Below are 20,712 nucleotides of genomic sequence, written 5' to 3' on the forward strand. Positions count from 1 at the left end.
TACTATTTAGTACCGTTTATAGCTAGTAATAGCCGGGTTCTACTACTATACTAGAACTTAAAATTATAGCTAAATTATTAACTATAAGTTAATTAGTACTAATCTTAGCGTTATTTCTTTTATAATTATTAAGTACGGTTTTTATAGGGAGAGGTAGTTATAGTACTAGTTAGTAGAATAGTTGATCGTATAGCTTTAGCCGGATAAATTAAATGGAGTCCGTCGGTGTGGGATTCCGCAACTATCCCACCGGAACATGCAGCGCCCAGTGGCCTCATTGGTGGGTTCCAGTTCAAAGCGAGCACGGCTTGGCAGCTTTGCTCAGGCCTTCTATCCTTGGCGATTCCTATACCCCAAATGTTATGTTGCGGTGGATCGATTCTTAACTGTGGATGCTCGTTGACTGAAAATGCCGAGTAACATGGCAATGTGACCTCGTTTCTATAAACTCCACCATGTCTTGGCCTGCGTATATATTGCGGGCGTTGCGGTAGGTTGAAGCTCCAAATACCTGCTCTCTACAACCACCATGGCATGCAAAAGGTTCACCAAGGCGGCCGCCATGCTTTTGGGCGGTGCCGCGGCGGTAGCGGTGGCCGACTTTACCAACCCAGTGCTCTGGGAGGACCTGGCGGACCTCGACATCTTTAGAGTGGACGATACTTTCTATTACTCGGCCTCAACGATGGCTTATTCGCCTGGCGCCCCCATCCTGCGCTCTTACGATCTCGTCAATTGGGAGTTCATCGGCCACAGCGTTCCGGTGCTGGATTTCGGAGACAATTATGATCTCAATGGTGGCCAGGCATACGTGCAAGGCATCTGGGCGTCATTCTGCAACTACCGGCCCGCAAACCAGCTGTTCTACTGGGGTGGCTGCATGCGCTCGGACCTCAAGACGCACATCTACACAGCTTCCGACCCATCTGGGGAATGGAGCAAGCATGCCATCATCGACAACTGCTACTACGACGCAGGCCTTTTGATCGATCCGGCCGACGACACGCTGTACGTGGCTTACGGCTCCACCAACATCAGCGTTGCCCAGCTGTCGGCCGATGGAACCACCCAGGTCAGCACTCAAGTCGTCTTCAAATCGCCTTCGGATCCAGGCTACATTGAAGGATCCCGTTTCTACAAAATCAACGACACTTATTACATCTTCCTCACCCGGCCTCCAGACGCAGAGTACGTGTTGAAATCGACGACCGGCCCATTCGGCCCCTATGAAGGCCGTTACCTCGTGGATAGAGTTGCCGCTCCTGTCGCCGGCGGCGGCGCTCCGCACCAGGGTGGCATTGTTGACACGCCCAACGGAGACTGGTACTACATGTCTTTTATCGACGCATACCCGGGCGGCCGCATGCCCGTCCTTGCGCCCATAACCTGGGATGACGAAGGCTGGCCGTCCGTCACGCTTGTTGATGGGGTCTGGGGAGACACGTATCCTTCTCCAGATGTACCGACGCCGTCGCAGGAGGTCCAGTCCCCGGTCGGCATAGACACGTTCTCGGGCTCATCGCTCAGCCATCAGTGGGAGTGGAACCATAATCCCGACAACACGAAGTGGTCGCTTGACGGAGGGCTGAGGCTGCAGGCGGCCACGGTGACGGGTGATCTCTACGCTGCGCGCAATACTCTGACTCACAGAATCATTGGCCCTGCTTCAGTAGGCACCATTGTGATGGACTACTCGTCAATGACTGACGGAGACCGCGCGGGCCTGTCCCTCTTCCGTGACCAGTCCGCCTGGATCGGCATCGTCAAGGACGACGGTGCAACCAAGGTAGCCATGTGGGAAGGCATCACAATGGACTCTAGCTGGAACACCAATAGCACCGGTACCGAGGTCGCAAGCGCTGGCATCTCTGGCTCCAAGGTCTATCTGAAGGTCGAGGTTGACATCGCTCCCGCCGGGACCCACCAGGGAGTCTTCTCGTACAGCGTTGATGGAGCGACCTTTACTAGGTTGGGTCCGGCGTTCACAATGAACACGGCCTGGCAGTACTTCATCGGCTACCGCTTCGGCATCTTCAACTTCGCCACCCAGGCTCTCGGCGGCTCTGTGCTCGTGGACTCGTTTGAGATGCAGCTGGCATGAAGTAGCGGCGGTTTGTGCGGAAAGGATCGGCCTTGCGTGTGTGTTTGTGTGTGTGGCTGACGGAGGTTTTGTTTAGTTCGCGTTTTGAATGTATTCGTAGCAAAAAGTCACACAAGCACTTGATCGCCGAGCCTGCTTACTATGGCCTCCCCATGACTAATTCGTTTGGGTGAGGGGCTGTGAATCGATTGACCCCATCTTTGATCGGTTGCGAAATTCCCGCAGAGTAAAGACCTACTGAGCACCTGGATATCCCAAAACGCCGACGCAAATGCCCGATTTTTTTTTTTTCGCAGCGACACCGGCATGACCTACTCGTCACCGTCATCCGATGCCTTCTTCTTCTTCGTCTTCTTCTTCTTCTCGCCGTCTTCCTCCTTCCGCTTCCGCTTCTTCTCCTTGCCACCCACATCTTCCTTGGGGGCCTCGAACTCCTTGGCACGGGCCTTGCGCTTCTCTTCCATCTTCTCGCGCATGGCCTCCTCCCTCCTTTCCTTTTCCTTGCGTTCCTTGGCCTGCTTCCCAAGGAAGTACTCGCCGCTCTCGATCTGGAGATCGACCTTGCTCTTCTCCTGAGGCGGCGGGAAGGGAGTGTAGACCTTCTTGCTCTTGTCGGTGAGCCTGTGGGGGACGCGACGCTTGGAAGTGTGGCGCTTCTTGAAATTGGGCAGGAAGCGATCCCAGCTCTCGTTGACCAGATCAGGGTCCTTTGCGAGCTCGCGCTTGATCATGAGCTCTTTGATGTGGTAGATGGGGTGGATGTTGGCCATGGAGTCCAAGACAACACGGCGCACTTCCTTCAGACCCTTGTAGCCGCCCATTGCGGAGACGGTGTTTCCCTGGACCAGGATGTAGCAGCCAGTGAGCAGCTCGAGAGCCTTGAGGGTGCTGCCGTCGGGACCGAGGATGCGCTGGCGGCGCTTGACGAAACGCTCCTTGTTGCGGACCAGATTGCGGATCTTGATGATGTCGCAAGCCTGGCCGTCTTCGAGGATCTTGAGGGCCTGGGGTGCGGGGACGCTGCGGGCGAGGAGTTTGATCAGGTCGCGGGCCTTGAGAATGGCGGCGGGGTCGTAGGTCTTGCGGGTGGTCTTGACGGTCATGGAGCCTTCGACGAGATCAAGGGTGCAGGCGATGCCCTGCTTCTGGAGGGCGCGGGTGACGACAGGCCATGCTTCGCGCAGATAGACTTCGCGGTACTTGGGGAAGAGGGTTGCGAAGGAGGATTCCTCGGCGAAGGTGCCGCCAATGTTGTCCTCGGGCTTGAACTCGTCGATCTGGGCGCAGGGTCAGACAGAGGGCGCGGGCGGCTGGGTGTGAAGGGGAGGGGGAGCAAGCGTACCTTCCACTTGTCGATGTCACCGGTGTCCCACGGCTTGTCTCTGTTGTGGATGGACGGCATTTTGGCGGGTTTCACGACGATGGAGGGAGGCGCTCAGGTCGTGGCCGCTCAAGAAACTTTTGGAACGCACCGCCCGGAGGCGGTGGCAGAACGCGCCGGGCGGCCATCCTTGTTCTGTACTAGTAGCTTCTCCAGCCCTCGCCAAAAGCTGCCCGTCACGCAAACCACTTCTACTACTGTGTACCTATGCTTCTCTACATGGCAGCGCTGGCAGCGCTGGCACCCCCGGTCTTCATGCACGCTTCACTCGTCCATCGCCTCGCCGTCCCCAACCATGTGCTTGAAGTCTCCCAGGATGGTGTTCCAGGAGTCCTCTTTCGTCTTGCTCCACGCCTGCACCTTCTGGATGCCCTCCAGGTCCTCTCTCATCCTGGCGGCATTGGTGGTGCCGTTCAAGACGACCACGTCTGCGGCCATGACCAGCGCATACAGCGCAACCTCGGCGCTGACGCCGGCAAACTGCGCCAGCATGAAGACGGGCGTTGACTGCAGGAGCTGCGGGTTGCCCGTCAGCGTCCAGAAGCTCTCGTAGACGATACCGTGCTCGCGGCAGAAGTGGCGCAGAGACACGTCGTAGCCGGTCGCGGCATAGAAGCGGTTCTGCACCACGGCCGGCTTGACCGTCGAGCTGCGGCAGAGCACCTCGAGGATGGGCTGCGACACGTTCGATATGCCCAGCTGGCGGACCTGGTGCGGCACGTACGTCTCCATGGCCCTCCACGCCTCCAGCGTCTGCCGGATATTGGGCAGCGGAGAGTGGAGCAGCAGACAGTCGATGTACGACGCCTCGGAGCCGACGGCGAGGTTCACCAAGGACGACCTGACAGAAGCGTGTACCTGGGCGGCGACGGGGTCCTCGGGCGAGTAGGGCATATTGTCGGGATCCTGGCCCGCCGGCGCCGTGAACTTTGTTTGGACCTTGGGCCTGCATTAGGCGTGTCAACAGGGCTGCCCGGCTCTAGACGCATACATAGATCTGCTCCCTGGCGAGGCGGCCAGCGCTGAGGGCGTCGCGGATGCCTTGGCCGACGAGCGGCTCCTGGTAGTGGCGCGGCTGGGCGGCCGTGTCGACGGCCACGAAGCCGGCAGCCAGGGCGGCGGCGACGAGGCTCGCGGTGGCGTCCTTCTTCCAGGCGGTGCCATAGACGAAGGCAGGAGTGCCAATGGCACGGCGGATGGCGCTGGCGGGGGGTGCGGGCGGCATGGGGCGCGGGGCGCGGGGCGTGGGATGGCTGATGGATGGTGTTTTGGAGCAGAGGCGAGAGGGCGGCAGATGAAGTCATTTCTCGCACAGACGCGGCGCTCCCCAACCGTCTCACAGCCCCTTGATCGGCCACGCGCAACCCTCAGGTGCCCCTCCACGTGCTGGGCGTGGTCCTGGCTGCTTCTCGAGCCCCCGCTTGCGCCGTCACTACACACATTGCTGATCATCATAGGCGCTTGTTTCGAATCTCGCTCTCGTGCTGTTTAATGACTACTGACTTCAAAAGCCCTTCCGCGTCTCTTTCCATCTCCATGCCTGCTGCTTTCCTTTCCGTTCCTTGTCCTAGCTGCCCTTTCCGCGCCTTCTGATCGCCCCAGCCGGCGCCTTCTGTAGAGCCTCCCACCCTCCCTCTGAACACCGCTTCCCTTTCTGTACGTCGTTCGACCTCTCTGACCGGGGCCTGCCCGCGCCGCTCTCTCCTGCCTGTTCTCTCGCGTCCTGCTACCTACCGCGGGCCACTGTACGTGCCACAAGCCGGAGTCGATGGTCCCCCGGAGCAGCCTGTTGGGATGGCGTTTGGCCGGCTTTGTTCCCCTTTCGCGCTAACAATCGCTGCTGCGGTGCAGACTCACTGTGGTCACACTCCGAGACAGGGGCCCTGCACATGCCGCTGCCCGCCAGGTATACAAAGACGTCGCGCGTCGCCCCGCAATGGCTTTCTTGTCCGCAGTTTCCCATGTTGCACGGCTGCTCCCAAGACGCGCAGCAGGACACCAATCCGTTCGTCAAAATGCCGTGGGTGTGCTGTAGCTGCGACTCGACGTGGGACGGGGGCAGTCCCTCCAACTGGTGTAATTCATGCGGCCACGCCACCAACGGATGTATGAACTGCTTCGCATATTGAGCCGCCTCGAGTGTCCAAGCAGCGCCACATGCCGCGTTGTCGGGAGACCTGTTTCGAAACGTACCATAGCGTTTCTAGCCGATCAATTAATATTCCCGTCGTGTTCCTGATGTGTGGCTGTTGCATAGTGGTGGGATGATGTTGTGGCGCAACGACAACGCGGACTTTCAATCTCCGGTCAGCATCAACCTATGATGCTGCTCCTCGGCCAGACCCCGAGCCCGAGTCAACACCATCCGACACCCAGCCATGCCCGGCCCCGACCTTCTCTTCCCCAGCAGCAATGGCCCAACCGACCCCTTGCCATCCGCGCCCATCCGCTTCCCTCGGAATCTGGCCGACTTCTGCGCCGTCTGGACCCTGAAGTCAGTCGTGCACGTCTACACCTCCCTCCTCCGCCTGCTCTCCCTCCTGCGCTTGCGACCGCGCCCATCGCTTACCCGGACCTATCCCTGCGCCCCGCATTCTCCTGTCCGCATCTTCCTTCCATCCGCTTCCCCCCGCGGCACCGCAACCTCGCCCCCTCTGCTCATCTCCGTCCATGGCGGCGGCTTTGCCTTGGGTGCGCCCACCGTCGATGACGCCGACGCCCTTCTCTACGCCCACAACCACCGCATTGCCGTGGCAAATGTCGGCTACCGCCTTGCACCGCGGTCGCGCTTCCCCAATCAAGTCCACGATGTCGCCGCGCTTGTCGAAGCAATTCTGGATGACCCGCTTCTCCCAGTCGACCGTTCCCGCGTCGCCATCTGCGGCTATTCGGCCGGTGGAAACCTGTGTCTTGCGGCGAGCCAATTGCGAGGCCTGAGCGAGAGTGGCCGGATCAAAGGAGCCGTGTCATTCTATCCTGTCGTCGACTTTGCCCTCGACCATGCAGCGAGGGTCGCTCGGGCCCAGGCAAGCGTGGCAAGAGATGCACCGAACCAGAGCTTCGGATGGGTGCGGTGGGGTTACGTCCCTGAGAGACAGGACTTGCGGGATCCCTTGCTGAGTCCCGTCTTCGCGCCAAGATCCAAGCTGCCCCAGAAGATCTGTCTGATCGGATGCGAGCTGGATATGCTGTGCGATGAGGCTGAGCGGATGGCCGAGCAGTTAGCTGCGGAAGAGGGCGAGGGAAGCAAGATGCCGGAAGGGGAGTCTGGTTGGCGCACGAGGAACGTGAGGTGGGAGAAGGTTCTGGCGCAGCCGCACGGCTTCAATCAGATGGTCGCGATCGGAGAGAAGAGGAGCTCTGCAAGGAGAAGGACGGAGAAAATGCATGCCGAGGTAGCAAAGTGGCTGTTCGAAGAGGTGTTTGTGTGACGGCTGAAAGTTCACCGACTGCCAGGAGAGCTGGCCTTTCCAGAGATGAGCTTCAGGGGGAAAGAGTCCATGTTACACGATGATAAGATCCTGAAGGACGCAATAGAACGAAACTGTCTTCTAGTAGCGAATGCCGCCGAGTAGTGCGGCGTCTCTCTGGGGAGCCAGGTGCTCTCACTCAGTGCCTGGCCTGTTGCGATCAACCCTCGGCCCTCCTCTCACTAACCCACGGTTCAAGCTATAGATTCCAGCTCACTGCCGCCAATACAGACCTATGCGAGCGTTATTGCATCGTGGTCGGTAGTGGAATGATTCTCGCTTAGGGCATACCCTGAGTTGCATGAGAGAGGCCCAGCGTTCGGTAAGTCGTCGATTCGAATTCGAATCCTGCCTGAGGGATCCCAGCTAACAGCATCCCAGATCCGCGGCAAGACCCGTTCAGCTATTCTTTTCTTTTTTCTCTTATGCAGTATCAAGCAGTGCCGGCATGCTCACTGTTTTCCCTTTGGCTGTTCGCCTGCCTTTTGGTATTTGGTCTTGTGGTGGGTATCACAGTGGGTGACGAAAGAAATTGACCTACAGGGATTTATGTGGACAGTCGGAGAAGATATCCCGACGCAAATGGAGGTTCAAACATCCTTTCTCCATGAGGAGGTGAAGCAGATTGCCGGACGTAAATGCATCTACCGAAACTATACAAATGCATCTGGATATAAGATCCTACGGCGTATGTGAGATAGATGTAGGTAGGGTCAATTCCTTTCTGCACCCACTGTGGTATCGGGCAATCCAATGAGTAATTGGGCAATCCCTGCACAGAGTGTCCAGGTCATGCTGCGAGAACCAGCAAACCGCACACATGGGCTCAGCAGTCATCCCGTCGCAGAAATTTCCTTGTCGACGTCGTTAATTGTTACTAAAGCTTGCGTGTACAAAGCGTAGGTCATGAAGGACTGAAAAAATACACCCATCGTTACAGTTGTAGCACCAGCTTCACACCGCTCACGCCTGCCTTTGACTCGTTCAACGCAGCCTGCACAGAATGCAATCCTCCTCCGATGACCTTGACCTTGGGGCTTGGGATGAACTCTTCAGCGTCCAGCTTCTTCTTAAGCCAAACGCCAAAAACAAACCGGAAGAAGTCGGCCAGCTTATCCGGGTCGTTCGGTGCCGAAACGAATTTGAGCTCCACCCCCTCCATCTGCGGCGAATCTGGAGTGAGCGGCGGTGCGGACGCCAGCTTCGCCCCTCTAGGATTCAGTTTCTTCAAAACCTGCAGGCAGCTTTCAAGCGCTCCAACGGCGTCGAAGCCAAGCTGGAGGGTGACATCGTCTTCCCTCGCCGTCCTGATGATGTCCTCCACCACGGCCCCATTGCGGTAATCGAACAGCCTCTTGGCTCCCAGTGTCCTCAGATAGTCGTGGTGTTTCTCGCTGGCTGTGGCGTAGACGGAGAATCCCATCGAGCTGGCCAGTTGAATGGTGGCGGTGCCGATGCTGCTCGCTCCGCCCCAGACCAGAAAGGCTTGCTTGTCGACGTGTTTGAAGGCCGTCTCACGCGGAACCCCGAGTGTGTACAGGCCGCTCCAGGCGGTTGCCACCGCCATTGGGAGGGTGCTTGCCTCGTCGAAGTCGACGCGCTCCGGCAAAGCCACAGCGTTGGCTGCTGGAACGAGGACGCGTGTCTGAAACGCACCGTAGTCTGCGGCACCCTGTGTGAAGAAACAGGGAGCGAATGCAGCAACACGTGTTCCGGGTTTTGGAGCATCCGCCGGGACTGCAGAACCGGCAGCAAGGACGATGCCGGACACGTCGGAGCCGAGGACGGTTGGAAATCCTTGGTTGAGCATGAACCCGGAGAGTTGCTGCTTCCAGTCCAGCGGGTTCACTGCGACGGATTTCACATTGATCAGAAGCTCCGAAGGACCTGGAGTTGGTGTGGGACGGTCCTTGACCTCTATGGTCGAGCCCTTGGCCGGGAGAACAGCAGCAAGATGTGTGGACATGACGGACGGTATTCGGGCTCGAATTGTGTGTCAAGCTTGTGGAGTTTGCGTATTTGGGGTGGGCCTCCTTATAGCTTCCCAGAAATATACCGAGCGCACTCGGCTTGTCTAAGGCTCGGTGTTCGGCCATTACCAGACCCGGCCTAACGTAGTGAGACTTTTACGACGAGTGTGCGCGTAATTAGCACTTGCATTAGACGGAATAGGATTGCTTAACTCCGCCCGAAGTGACTAACTCCGCATCTAACTGTTAGGTCCGCATATAAGCATCTGCTATCTCCAGTGGAGGGCGCCTCTAGCTAGCCATTGGCCCAGGAGCTAGATCCGATGGTGTGACGGGAGGGTTAGGTTGTACGTAGGGTGCTACTATCCACCATCGCAACGACTTTAATCTGCACCGTGATTGTCTCTACCGCCATATTGATTTCAGATGCAGCCTCTGGTACCTCGTCATCCCCATCAAAAACCAGAGCAATGCGCTCAAGTGTCATGCCCTTGGTCTCGGGATAACAGAAGTACGCCGTCACTCCGTAGAGTATGAGCACGACCACAAAGACGATGTAGTATCGCCAGCCGATTGCATCCAGAGCGATTGGGTTCACGAAAGTGTTGAAGAAGATTGCAACGACAGTGGCGTACCACGTGACGGCATTCCCCCTTGCTCGCAGCGCAAACCCCCAGCACTCGGTGGGATATGAAGTGAGAAGAGGTGTCAGCGCGATGTCGTACCTGGTGCTGTCAGCATGTGTGGTCTGGACTGGAAGGGAATGGTGGCCAACCCTGCATAGAAGATGAACAGGAAGCAAACGTTTGCAAGGCCAACTGACGCCGTGCCTGTCTGCTCAAACGATGCAGAGAGGCCAGTGATGACAATGTACGCGACAAGCATAACAGCAGCCGAGGATAGAAAGAGAGTCCGTCTCCCCAAGCGATCGATGGAAACGGCGGCAAGAACCGAGAAGATTAGGTTCCAAATCTGCATGCAGCCGGAGATGAGTAGCTGGTCCTTAGACTTCTTTATACCGGAGGCCGAAAGCACCAAGGCCAAGTAGTACGAGACAACGCCGTTGCCCGACCATTGTGCGAAAATGCCCAGGGTAATGCTGATGAACAGCCGATGGCGGTTTCCCGGCGTCTTGATCATGTCGGCATACGACGTCTTCCCCTTGGCCAGAGTCTCGTCCTTGAGCGCTGCTTCAATTGACGTGAGTTCGTGAGCCACCAGAGGGGAGGAGGCGTCTCCTGCGCTGTGGCAGGCGGTCAAAATTCTCCTGGCCTCATCGATCCTCGCCATCGAGACCAGCCACCTGGGACTTTCCGGGACGGTCATCAGACCTGGTAGGGCCAGGGCGGGAAGCGCAATCTGTAACAGCGAGGGAAGACGCCAACTCCAAGAGGACTCCATGTTGCGGGTACCGAAGCAAACCCAGGCAGCGACGATGCTGCCAGCATGCCAGCCGCAATTGTAGAGGGCGTTGACGATGCCGCGGTGGGTAGGGTAGGCGATTTCATTGATCAAGACGGGGATGCAGGCGCCGAACCAAGACCCAGCTACGCCTATGAAGAAACGGGCGGCAACAAATGCGCCCGCATTCTGGGAAGCTGCCTGAAGGGTCGTTCCTAGAATAAGGAACAGGACACCAGCATAGATGCCGGGCTTACGGCCGTATTCATTGGCAACAAAGGCAGCTAATGGGAAGCACTTGAAGAGTAAGCCAAATGTCGGAGATTGACGTAGTTAAACGGGACAGAAGCCAGGGTTGGTAGACCTACAGTGCCAACACCCAACCAATAGACTGCATTGATGAAACCAAGCCAAGCTCCTGTCGGATGGCTCATAAACTCATTCCACTGTGTCAACGCCTGAAGACTGTTCATCAACGTGCCGTCGTAGCCGTTGGCGGATGCTATAGGCCCTTAGTCGGATACATAAAGAACTGGAATATTCTAGCGTACAAAACATCAAAATAGAGCCAATGCTGAGATTAAGCTTCAGCAAGTGATGTTGTTTCCACCACGGTCGGTCGGTTTTCGGGAGGGCAGCGGCGAGCTCATGTTCAATGGAACTTTGTGAGTCCGTATCAGACTCGATCTTGCCCATCATATTGGCAAGGACGCAGTGCTCTGTCAGAGAGGGAGAAAGGACGGTTTGACCTTAATGTCAGCGCACCATGACTGGGCAGTCTTATACGGCGCAACGATGGCCGGAACCTCATGCAAAAGTGGCCAGTGTCTGGGGATTCGGGAGCGGTGTGGGGCGGCCGCACTGGGCAGGAACGGGGACGGACGACGATCTCAAAGGAGCGGCGCGTTGCGCAAACGGATACAACTGCGAGGCAGACCCTTCCGGCATAACCGCAGATGTTGACCTGGCCGAGTGCCCAATACGAGGGAAGCAGCGTTTGAAGTAGATTGGTCCCCTCGAGAAGACGTGGACAAGTAGTGCAGGAGACCTTTAGAACAGCTCGTCGCGCCGCGGATATGGTTGTTCTAGGTGCATATGGAGCTTCCAAGGCTAGTGAGACCAACGGCGCCCTCAACCGCCTCCTTTTCGTCGGTGGGGCATGACTCGGCGAGCCTGTGAGGTCGCACGGTTCGGGCCCACCTCTTGCTGTCTGTTTGCATCCGCTGCTCGTACGTGCGTCCTGTAATACCGGGGCCAGTCCCTTGGGATGTCAGTGGCCACTCCCAGGATACAGGCATTCCGGTAGTTGATATGCTGCCAGCATTTTGCCCCGTCCAGCGAGCCGCGCATCGACAACGGCAACCTGTTCCACGCTTGACAACAATCTAGGATAGCTCAAGGTGAGTATTTTAGTTACGTCAACGCACCACTAATTGCTCTCCGGTAAGCAATCTAGGTTGGTCTCCTACGGTGGCTGAGGCCTGTTTCCGAGGTGGCGCCGATGGCCATGTCGGCGCCCTTCCTGTTTGAGTAACTTTTGCTTGCCGGGGCGTCAACACAGGCGCCGCTTTGCCCACCAGAATGCTATCACCCATTGTAATCAGCACATGATATGACAGCAGCTCCGCACTTGTGCTGCCTAGAAAGCGCCGCGATACCAGAACAACCATGCGTGGACGGAACTCCTGCCCGGACGACAGGAGTTGTGAATTTAGAGGAATGGTCGAAAAAAAGAAAGCCGCGGAGCCGTTCAGCCATCTCAGTGCCGATATCTGGGTCCATCCCTCAACAAATGGTGACAGCATTTCGATGCCACTGCATAGCAGAAAGTAGGAGAAGAGGTAAGACGACAGCGGCTTTTGCTTTCGCTATTTGACTACTTACGGAACGAGCCTTCAAGCGAAGTCTTGCACAAGATATGGAAACACTTTGCGGATATGGCGGGTGGCGTGATGGTCCGTGTGGCGGTGTAGCCGTAAAGCACCACTTGGCCGAAGTCTACCGTCATCAGACGGTCTGGATGCATCTTCAATGTTGTCAAAGGTCGGAGCTCTATTGAAGCGCTGTCGCTCCAGGCGCTTGTTCGGTCCATGCGCTTCTTCCCGCCACTCTTTCAATCGCACACGGACCTCGACCAAACTCACTGATACCAAGTGCTCCTGGGCTTCGTTTGCCGCTGCTACGGACAGTTCGGCACCCATTGCCGGGTCGAGTCCCTACTTGACTTTTCAAAGAAAGGCGCATCCCCCTTGGAATCAGAAAGTTGCGAGTTTCCCGCATAGTTTAGGACTGTTTTGAGAAACCAGTGGCCTCCTGTATTTACAATAAGCGTATTTGCAACGAAGCCTGCACGTATCCCGGTGTCATGGGACAAGGCGGAGGTGCTCTGCGGGGTTGTTCTCCCAACATGGGGATGAGCAACATTTTTCCAGCTGTCTTTTGAGAGTCGTCTTTCACGGTCATCTCATCCGGTCAAAGCAATTAGGAATCCAGTCCATTGAGGGACTGGCAGAGGTAAACGACAAATTAGAACTGGGAGCGGAATGGGATCAAGAGTACAGCATCTGCGGGGCCATCGTGTCATGGCCGTGGCGTTAGCACCGACTTAACTCACAGAGCGTAGGCTCGTAGCTCTGTACAGAGCACTGAACAATTTGTTCCTGTTTACCACAGCGGTTCCCAATGATCCTGCCAAAGAGAACGTGCGTCAGCACCGTACTGGAGCATCCGGAAGCAAAAAGATGACCACACAGACAAAAGAACACCCCCAGACGCACCAGGGACAAAAGAAATGACCACAGCAGGGATCGAACCTGCAATCTCTTGATTCGTAGTCAAGCGCCTTGCCATTGGGCCATGCGGCCAGTACGACCATATCGGTAGTTGTTGGAGAAGTGCAAAGCAACCGGTGCTTATGAGGAAATTTCCAGGACGGAAAATGACACATCTCGTACTTGCGAAGGCGTTGGCTTCGGCGTGGGCAAGACGAAGGATGCATCTGGGCACTCCGTTTTTTTTTTTTTTTTTTGGAGGCCGAGATATTGCCGGGGCCAGCCAAGAGCGGGATGATGGAGACCGGACCACAGAAGCTAGCACCTGCTGGACTGCCAAATGCAGGTCAAGGTCGTGTCTATAGTTGGCTTTCAAGTACGGTTGGAGGTTCAGTTCGAAGGTGTACGTTTAGACGTTCGGAGTTCGCACACGGCTGGACCTAAGTACCGGCTGTCGATCCTCGCTGTGGGATTGGCACCTCGAGATTGGCAGGCTGTTGGCATGCCGCGCGGTCTTCGGGCAGATTCCTGCTGAACTCGGAACATCCTGGTGGTCCCCAGGGGGGAGAGATCGCGGATGCAAACGGGGGTTTTGGTGCCTGGTACTTTCGCAGCCCCTTCAGAGGGCATGTCGACTGGGCTTACGAAGCGGCGGACATTGGCAGACAAGGAACAGGCGACACGGCTGGCTGAGCGTTGGCGTGGTGGTCTGGAGATAGGACCAGCCTGCCTCTTCTGCGTGGACCACACGGCGTGCGCCATTGATAAGCGCCCAGTTGCCCGCGGACAGGTGCTCTTTGAGCGATTGGAGGCCCTAGACGCGTAGAGGCGTGAGTTCAGCGAGGGCTAGGCATGGGTGCAGCAGACTCGGTCGTCGCGGCGACGCTCCAGGATCCAGGCGGGACGAAAAAGCAGCGGCAGGCGCAGACCGGCTTGGAGAGGAGGCAGGCGGAATCCCAGAGGCGGCAGGAGGCGAGGCGCGCGTGGAGGACAGCGTGTCAGGTAGAGAGGGTGGTGTTTCCGGGTTGGGAGCTCGAGCCGGGGCTGCGGGGGCAGATGCGACCTTGCCTCTTCCAGGGTCAAGCAGCAGCCCGACTCACATGCGCAGGCAGTCGCGACCTAACGTCCCTCAAAGCCTCTCCACTAGCAGCCTCCATTCCGCCCCCAGCATCCCCACCACCCGCCGCAGCCATGGACAAATTTCAGGCCTTTGGCAAGAACTTCTCGTGCGTGCTCCCTCTCCCGCAGTCTCTGCTCGCCCGCCGCGCCGCCTCCGCCTCCCGCCGCGCCGCTGCCTGCCCTCCCGCTTTCCGCTGACCAGAGCTCCCGCAGTGCCTCGTTCACGCCCTTTGCTGCTCGCACCCAGCAGTATGTCAAAGAGCAATTGGGCCAGGCTGAAGACAAGGTAACCGCTCACGCTGCTCCGAGCCCCCCGCGCCCGCTCGCTCACCCGCACCGCTTTTGCAGACTCAGCTCCCCCCCGACTACATTGAGCTCGAGAAGCGCGTCGATGCCCTGAAGCAAGTCCACCAGAAGATGCTGCAGGTCACGTACGTCTTCCCGCTTGCTGCCGCCCCGCCGCTCCTCACCGCTGACCCCGCCCAGCTCCCAATACACCAATGAGGCCTACGACTATCCCACCAACATCCGTGAGTCGTTCAACGATCTTGGCCGCACCGTGTCCGAGAAGGTCACCTTGCTCTCTTCCGCCACCTCTCCTGCCGAGGCCCAGGCTGCCCTGACCGCCCCGCCATCGGCCAAGCCGCAGCCCAAGACCTTTAATCACGCAATCGCTCGCGCCTCCCTCAATAGCTCCGCCATCCTGAGCCAGGATCACGGTGGCTCCTCGGATGACCCGCTGTCCACCGCTCTCGAGAAGTATGCCATCTCCATGGAGAAGGTCGGTGAGGCTCGCCTTGCCCAGGACGCCCAGATCCAGAGTCGCTTCCTCGCTGGCTGGAGCACCACACTGAACACAAACATCATGTTTGCTACCCGCGCCCGCAAGGCGGTTGAGAATGCTCGTCTGAGCCTGGATGCCACCAAAACAAAGGCCAAGGGCGGTGCGTTTGCTCTGCCTGGCGCAAAGAAGGACGGCGAGGACGAGCACATTTCCGAGGAGGCCCGCGCCCAGATCGAGCAGGCCGAGGATGAGTTTGTTGGTCAGACTGAGGAGGCCGTTGGTGTGATGAAGAATGTGAGACTCGAAGCACGCCCCGTCAAATGAATGCCTTTGCTGACAGGGGTTCCCTATTTCACAGGTCCTGGACACGCCCGAGCCGCTCCGCAACCTTGCCGACCTCATCGCCGCTCAGTTGGAGTACCACAAGAGGGCCTATGAGATTTTGAGCGAGCTGGCTCCTGTGGTTGATCAGTTGCAGGTCGAGCAGGAGGTGCGTCCCCGCGATTGATCGCGCTTTGACTCGTACATGTGCTCTGTTCCTACTTTGCTGCAACTTTACGGGTGCACAAGTCTGACCTCGGATCGTGACCAATAGGCAAGCTACCGCAAGAGCCGCGAGGGTGCGTGAAGCACCTGATTAGCGTGCTCCTTTGATGGTCTCAGGCTGGATTGGGCATGCTCCTCCAAACGGCTCAGAACTGGATAGATTCTTTACCCGCTAGACTGGCCTCAGCGGCGGAAGCAAGACTGGATACGTTCTGGAATGATCGCTGGCGTAATGGAAGGGGACGGCTTGCCTCCGAGCAGATACCCCCGCTAGGCGACTCGTTCATCACTGGTTGTATAGCGTTGCTTTTTACTTCACTACCGGCAGGCAGCGGTCGGCAACTGAGCCTTTGCTGCCTCAACCAACAATCTCGATAGTTGCGTGACACTCGTGTGCTCTTCTTGAATTCGGATAGGTGCGTATTCGTGTTCGGCCAGATAGCACAATCATCCTCCTTTACCTAGCAAATCCGAACACACAGCCCCATCGCGTTAAAATTTGATCGATGTGCAACCGCACAGACAAGGCGTGCTTAATTCAACCTCCCTTCGCTCGCTGAAGGGCCTTCCATGCCCGTCCGCTAGGCCCCATAGAACAGATCCTAATCAAACAAGCACGCCCTTCGTCCCCACGTACCGACCATTCGGGAGCGGCGATTGAGTGCTCAATGCGCCCTAGTCTGAGAAGCAGCGAAATAAGGAGTGGACATGGCTGTGCCTTTACCACTTCGGAGGAGGTCTGGGCTGTAAGATTAAAATAGCATGATGAAATAAGATCGACGCTTTGTTGGACCGGCCCCTTCCCGCCTTTCCACCCCTCGTGCAAGGTGCATCGCGGGTACCACGTATCACGCACGAATCTAAATAGAGATATGTGTCCGTGACGTCAGGTAAACCGCGTCAGTGCTTTCCGTCGTTATGCCTTTAGTGAGCGGAGGATGTGCGGCCCTTTTCCCTTTTTCTCTCTTGATCGCTATCTTTCCTTTCTTGGGGGGTTCAGGGGGGCTGTACACCGCATTTCGCCTTTCGATGCCCTGGATATTTGGCTGTACAGTATAGGCGGCTTGGCATGCAATGTTATTGATCAACATGTAGCTATTTAACTGTTGAGGCGATGGCATGAGGCGGAGATGTCAAATCGGGTTTCTCGATGGGACACGAAGGAGCAAACGAAGTTCTGTTCCATAGTAAGCCTTCTGCTCATCCGCTTTCCTTGATCCGGAGAAGGATATTGCACAACCGTGTTAAGGCGCAGTCTGCCATCTAGTTCTTGAGGTTTACTAGAGGTGGGCCAAGGAAACGGGCCATCTCTACAATCCATGCATTTTGAACCCAGTCCGTCACGTACATAAAAAGCAAGAATCTCAAGCAAAAACTATCCATGAAGCGCTTTCTCATGATGTCGCGCTGTTTCGATTGTTCGAATCCTGAGCTACAAATGAAATGAATCAAGGAAAAGTTATAAGTATCCTAGTAATACAGCTGTCGAGAATTTTGCTTGCTTGTTTTGCAAGACTGACCCCAACAAAAACGCCTTGGTCCAGGTCCCGAATGACCTTTTAGGATTGCATGCGCCCATACTTTGTTACCCTCGTTGCATAACTCCAAGACCCCATTCTTTTCGGCCGTGTTAATAAAGTGCTTGCTCGCCTCCTTTTCTTTTTTCCAAGACCAAAAGAAGGACAACCCCAGCGGAAGAACTCCTGATTCGCTGAACTCCAAGATGCTCAAAAGGAAAAAGAAGTAAAACTGAAGCATATGCGCGAATTATCAAGAGTAACAAAAACAAAGGGGGCTGGAAAAAAGACAAGGATCTACAAAAAGGTATTGACTTTGTTACAATGGAAAATGAGAAGGTAAGGTGAGGATGACAAGCAGCATGGCAACTGCAAGCATTGCTCATCGGTTTGGAGGGTGGCGTGCACGGCGCAGCCTGAAGGATCAATATCCAGTATCGTTGGCCCAGTCCTAATGTGGAAGGTACGACGCTTGTGGCGCCGGCTATTCTCTCGAGTCGCGAAGTGGGTCATTCTCAGGCCAGGGCCCAACTTTGTTTTTCCAGTCGGAAGGTGGTCCGAAGAATGCGGCAACTCGTACGTGGTGGAGTGTCATTTATTGCCACCATTCTTGACCCACAAGTAACGTTGGTCTGATGGTGGTGATCCCCCAAGAGCTTATCTCTTGACACGAGCTGCGACAGGAGGGGGCAGGAAAGCTACCGGCCTGTAGCCGTGACTAGCCGATAAGGGACTGTTGCGGTATGGGTGCAACTCTGATCCTATAGCCCACACAAGCCTGGATTGCTGGGAATTGATACTCTCAGCGGTCCGAGAACTGAGTGCTCTGTGGGCTGTAGCTCCACCCATAATCCGGACTGTTCTCGTAAATCATGGCATCGCCGGCGCCAAAGTCCATGCTGGCAAGTTCCTCGCCAGTGGCGCCGAGATTGAAAGAAGCAGCAGCGGCTGCAACAGATGCTGAGTCATGGCTGGCTCCACTTCCTTTTCGCTCCTTGACGCTGAGGTTCTCAAAGATTCCGCGCATTTCACGGAGATCTTGTCTGTTCTGATCCTTTGGGAACGTGGCACGTTCCTCGATGAAGCCGCGAATTTGAGAGACGATTTCGGGCATGGCTTCGTTGTTTGGCAGCCACCAGTACGACACATCCACGCCCCAGGCCTGGCTCAAGCCTGTCCGCATGCTCGACGGGTATATGTACCTGGTGGTTCATGAATGATTAGCCGTGTTGAACCTCAAAGTGAGACTTGCAGTGAGTGCTTAGCCTTACCCTTGCGCTTCCACCTTGGCAAACTTGCGCCTGCCCCATGTAATGTGCTGTTCGTCTCTGGGAAGATGAACAACGCCCATTCCGAGAGCGGCACTAGCCTCAACGACAATGCCTGGTGGGCTGTTGGTGTACATCTCGAGTGACTCAAACATCTTGCAGATGTCAAAAGCAATCTTGTGTACCTCTGGAGCCGGTTCCCTCTCGAAGACATTGCACAGCTGCATCTTGAACATGAGAGCGATGGCCCAATAATCGATGAAAACGATGTTCATAGGGAAAAGCTCGTCGCCGTACATGAATTGCGGATCGTACGGATCAACGACATCATTGACCTCGCGTGGGGGGCACCCGTCAAAGTTTGTTATGTGTTTCGCCGGATCCGTGAGGGAGGGGTCAAGCTGGTCAAGCCAGTCGTCGATTCTCTTCTCCAAAGCCATGCATTCGGCTGCAAAAACCTCATCGCTGATCTGACCCTTTGCCTTCCTGGCAAACAAAGTCGACGAGTCGTTGGCGAACAACCGGCACAAGGACAACCTCTCGTCGAACTTGCAACCCACATCGTGAGGTTTGTCACGGGTCTGCTGGGTGTAATAGTCGGTGCAGGCCAGGAACCAATCGCGCCCGAGCACTGTTTCATATCCGGACATGATGCCGCCCATGAGGTCGAAGCGCTGATACCAGGTGATGATCCTGCGGAGGGTCTCGTTTTGCATAATCGTCTGAGGTGTGTACATGGAAGTGATTATCTCGTACGCGGCTCTTTGATGGCCAATGAGGCTCACCCAATCGCCCAGGTATTCCTATATATTTCGGTGAGCAGAAACGACGGGCATCGGGCCAGGAGAGACAAACCTCGATAGTGGCCAGCTGCAAAATTGTCAGGAGAGTGGCAGGCGTCCGTCTCTGGTTGCGCTGCAGTGACATGCGGAGCAGCTGGACCGATCTGTTGTAGAAGCTAAGGAAGTCCGCAATTCTCCCACCCGGTTTTGTCAAGGTGTGGTGGTACGCGGCGAAACCGACAACGGCATATAGGAGGTGGTCGTTATGCACGGCAATCTCGAGCAGGGTCGTGCGCATGAAGTCGGCTCCATCATACTTCAGGCAGTAATGGTGGCATGTGATGTTGTTTCGGAACCAGTCGAGATAGTAGCGGACGTCGGACGGGAGTTCAGCCCAGGTGCGTTCCATGGGGGACTTGCGCAGATTTGATCGACTGGATGTCCGGGATGGCACAGGCCGTGGCTGGGCGTGGGGGATTGTGCTTGATCCTTCCGTAGAGGGAGACGGGCTCTTGCCGTGGGTCAACGAGGGCGTATTGGACGGCTCTCGACTGCGACGGCTTGCGGTCGAAACGCTGGCGTGGTGGCTGGCTCCGTCGCAGGGCTCATCCTCATCGGGAATCGAAGGCAGCGGCGCCTTTGCGTCCGCATCTTCCTCGTCGGCAGACGAAGTGCTCTGAGGCGAGGAACCTTTGGTCTTGGTACGGCTGGACTTGTTGGTTACGGCGGGCTCCGGATAGATGCACTCTCTGTTTCCTTTGCGGCATCCTGCATGGGTGGGCGTTGTTAGCAGAGCGCCACCAAACGGAGCGGGAGATGCATACTTTCACAGATTGGGTGCGTCTCATCGCACTGGTGCAACACGCATGTCAGCCATCTCGGGTGGTGAAAGTGAAGCGGTCTCGAAGTCCTACCTTGACCCGCCTGTTTCTGCAGGTGTAGCACCCGCTCCGAGTCCTGCGGTGTTTCACATGCTCAGCGCCAGGCGCCGGCCTCCGACGGGCTCTGGAGGAGCCTTGGGCGGGAAGCATTGTCCGGCTGGGATCGTCGAGGTCGGCGTAGCTCTGGCGGAGGTTCTCGGATGAAAGCGTCTGGAAGGGCTGCAGGCCGTGGGCGAAGCTAGGCGGAGGATAACTGTTGTCCATGGGCATCATCGGCCGTTGGGCATTCATGGCAAAGTATGGCGGCATGCCGGACATGTTACTGAAGTGGCCGGCCATGGCTCGGGAGGCGCGGAGAGAGGTAGAGATGGAGAGGAAGGGACCGTGGGGTGATGGCGGGGGGTTGTCGTCACAGCGTGGCCAGCGGCATCCGGTGTAGGGCAGTCGGGCGGAGGGCGAGCAGCCAGCGGCGGGGGTCTGGACCGTAGGCGGGCGAGGAGTAGACGATGCTGTCGAGGTGTCGCGGCGGCGGATGGGAGAGAGCGGTTCCTTGCCAGACCCCTCCGGCGTTGGAGTCGCAGGACGTAATTATGTACCGGCAAGGCGTGTAGAGCTAAGATTAGTGAGTGCCAGGGACCGACGGGCAATCTGTACTGGTGCGGGCGGGCTGGCACTGCAGCCCTGCAGCAGTAGCCAGCTCGACCACGGCCGTAAGCGTTGA

At 56.8% G+C, this 20,712-nt stretch overlaps 8 protein-coding genes across 8 annotated transcripts; 3 read left to right on the forward strand and 5 right to left on the reverse strand.

Annotated features, from left to right (window-relative positions):
* Positions 1-529: 529 nt before the first annotated feature.
* BKCO1_1240001 (xylosidase) lies at positions 530-2,101 on the forward strand (the record flags this gene model as incomplete). Its single annotated transcript, XM_020270800.1, has 1 exon — positions 530-2,101. The coding sequence occupies one exon, from the start codon at positions 530-532 to the stop codon at positions 2,099-2,101; it is 1,572 nt and encodes a 523-aa protein (XP_020124911.1).
* A 311-nt stretch (positions 2,102-2,412) lies between these two features.
* On the reverse strand, positions 2,413-3,503 carry BKCO1_1240002 (90s preribosome ssu processome component krr1; the record flags this gene model as incomplete). The annotated part of the gene is made up of 2 exons (XM_020270801.1): positions 2,413-3,378; positions 3,444-3,503. The coding sequence occupies 2 exons, from the start codon at positions 3,501-3,503 to the stop codon at positions 2,413-2,415; spliced, it is 1,026 nt and encodes a 341-aa protein (XP_020124914.1).
* A 243-nt stretch (positions 3,504-3,746) lies between these two features.
* BKCO1_1240003 (aldo-keto reductase) lies at positions 3,747-4,707 on the reverse strand (the record flags this gene model as incomplete). The annotated part of the gene is made up of 2 exons (XM_020270802.1): positions 3,747-4,421; positions 4,474-4,707. 2 exons carry the CDS (start codon positions 4,705-4,707, stop codon positions 3,747-3,749), a joined length of 909 nt encoding a protein of 302 aa, XP_020124915.1.
* A 1,153-nt stretch (positions 4,708-5,860) lies between these two features.
* On the forward strand, positions 5,861-6,913 carry BKCO1_1240004 (alpha beta hydrolase fold protein; the record flags this gene model as incomplete). The annotated part of the gene is made up of 1 exon (XM_020270803.1): positions 5,861-6,913. The coding sequence occupies one exon, from the start codon at positions 5,861-5,863 to the stop codon at positions 6,911-6,913; it is 1,053 nt and encodes a 350-aa protein (XP_020124908.1).
* A 973-nt stretch (positions 6,914-7,886) lies between these two features.
* BKCO1_1240005 (zinc-binding alcohol dehydrogenase domain-containing protein cipb) lies at positions 7,887-8,918 on the reverse strand (the record flags this gene model as incomplete). The annotated part of the gene is made up of 1 exon (XM_020270804.1): positions 7,887-8,918. One exon carries the CDS (start codon positions 8,916-8,918, stop codon positions 7,887-7,889), a length of 1,032 nt encoding a protein of 343 aa, XP_020124913.1.
* A 344-nt stretch (positions 8,919-9,262) lies between these two features.
* BKCO1_1240006 (sugar transporter) lies at positions 9,263-11,022 on the reverse strand (the record flags this gene model as incomplete). The annotated part of the gene is made up of 4 exons (XM_020270805.1): positions 9,263-9,647; positions 9,698-10,620; positions 10,692-10,825; positions 10,875-11,022. The coding sequence occupies 4 exons, from the start codon at positions 11,020-11,022 to the stop codon at positions 9,263-9,265; spliced, it is 1,590 nt and encodes a 529-aa protein (XP_020124909.1).
* Positions 11,023-14,285: 3,263 nt separating this feature from the next.
* On the forward strand, positions 14,286-15,625 carry BKCO1_1240007 (bar domain-containing protein; the record flags this gene model as incomplete). Its single annotated transcript, XM_020270806.1, has 6 exons — positions 14,286-14,320; positions 14,427-14,499; positions 14,562-14,644; positions 14,700-15,291; positions 15,356-15,487; positions 15,593-15,625. The coding sequence occupies 6 exons, from the start codon at positions 14,286-14,288 to the stop codon at positions 15,623-15,625; spliced, it is 948 nt and encodes a 315-aa protein (XP_020124910.1).
* A 2,237-nt stretch (positions 15,626-17,862) lies between these two features.
* Positions 17,863-20,330, reverse strand: BKCO1_1240008 (c6 finger domain protein; the record flags this gene model as incomplete). The annotated part of the gene is made up of 5 exons (XM_020270807.1): positions 17,863-18,262; positions 18,332-19,131; positions 19,184-19,878; positions 19,935-19,962; positions 20,025-20,330. The coding sequence occupies 5 exons, from the start codon at positions 20,328-20,330 to the stop codon at positions 17,863-17,865; spliced, it is 2,229 nt and encodes a 742-aa protein (XP_020124912.1).
* Positions 20,331-20,712: the final 382 nt, after the last annotated feature.

The sequence above is a fragment of the Diplodia corticola genome (genome assembly GCF_001883845.1).
Source record: "Diplodia corticola strain CBS 112549 chromosome Unknown scaffold124, whole genome shotgun sequence".
Lineage (NCBI taxonomy): Eukaryota > Fungi > Ascomycota > Dothideomycetes > Botryosphaeriales > Botryosphaeriaceae > Diplodia > Diplodia corticola.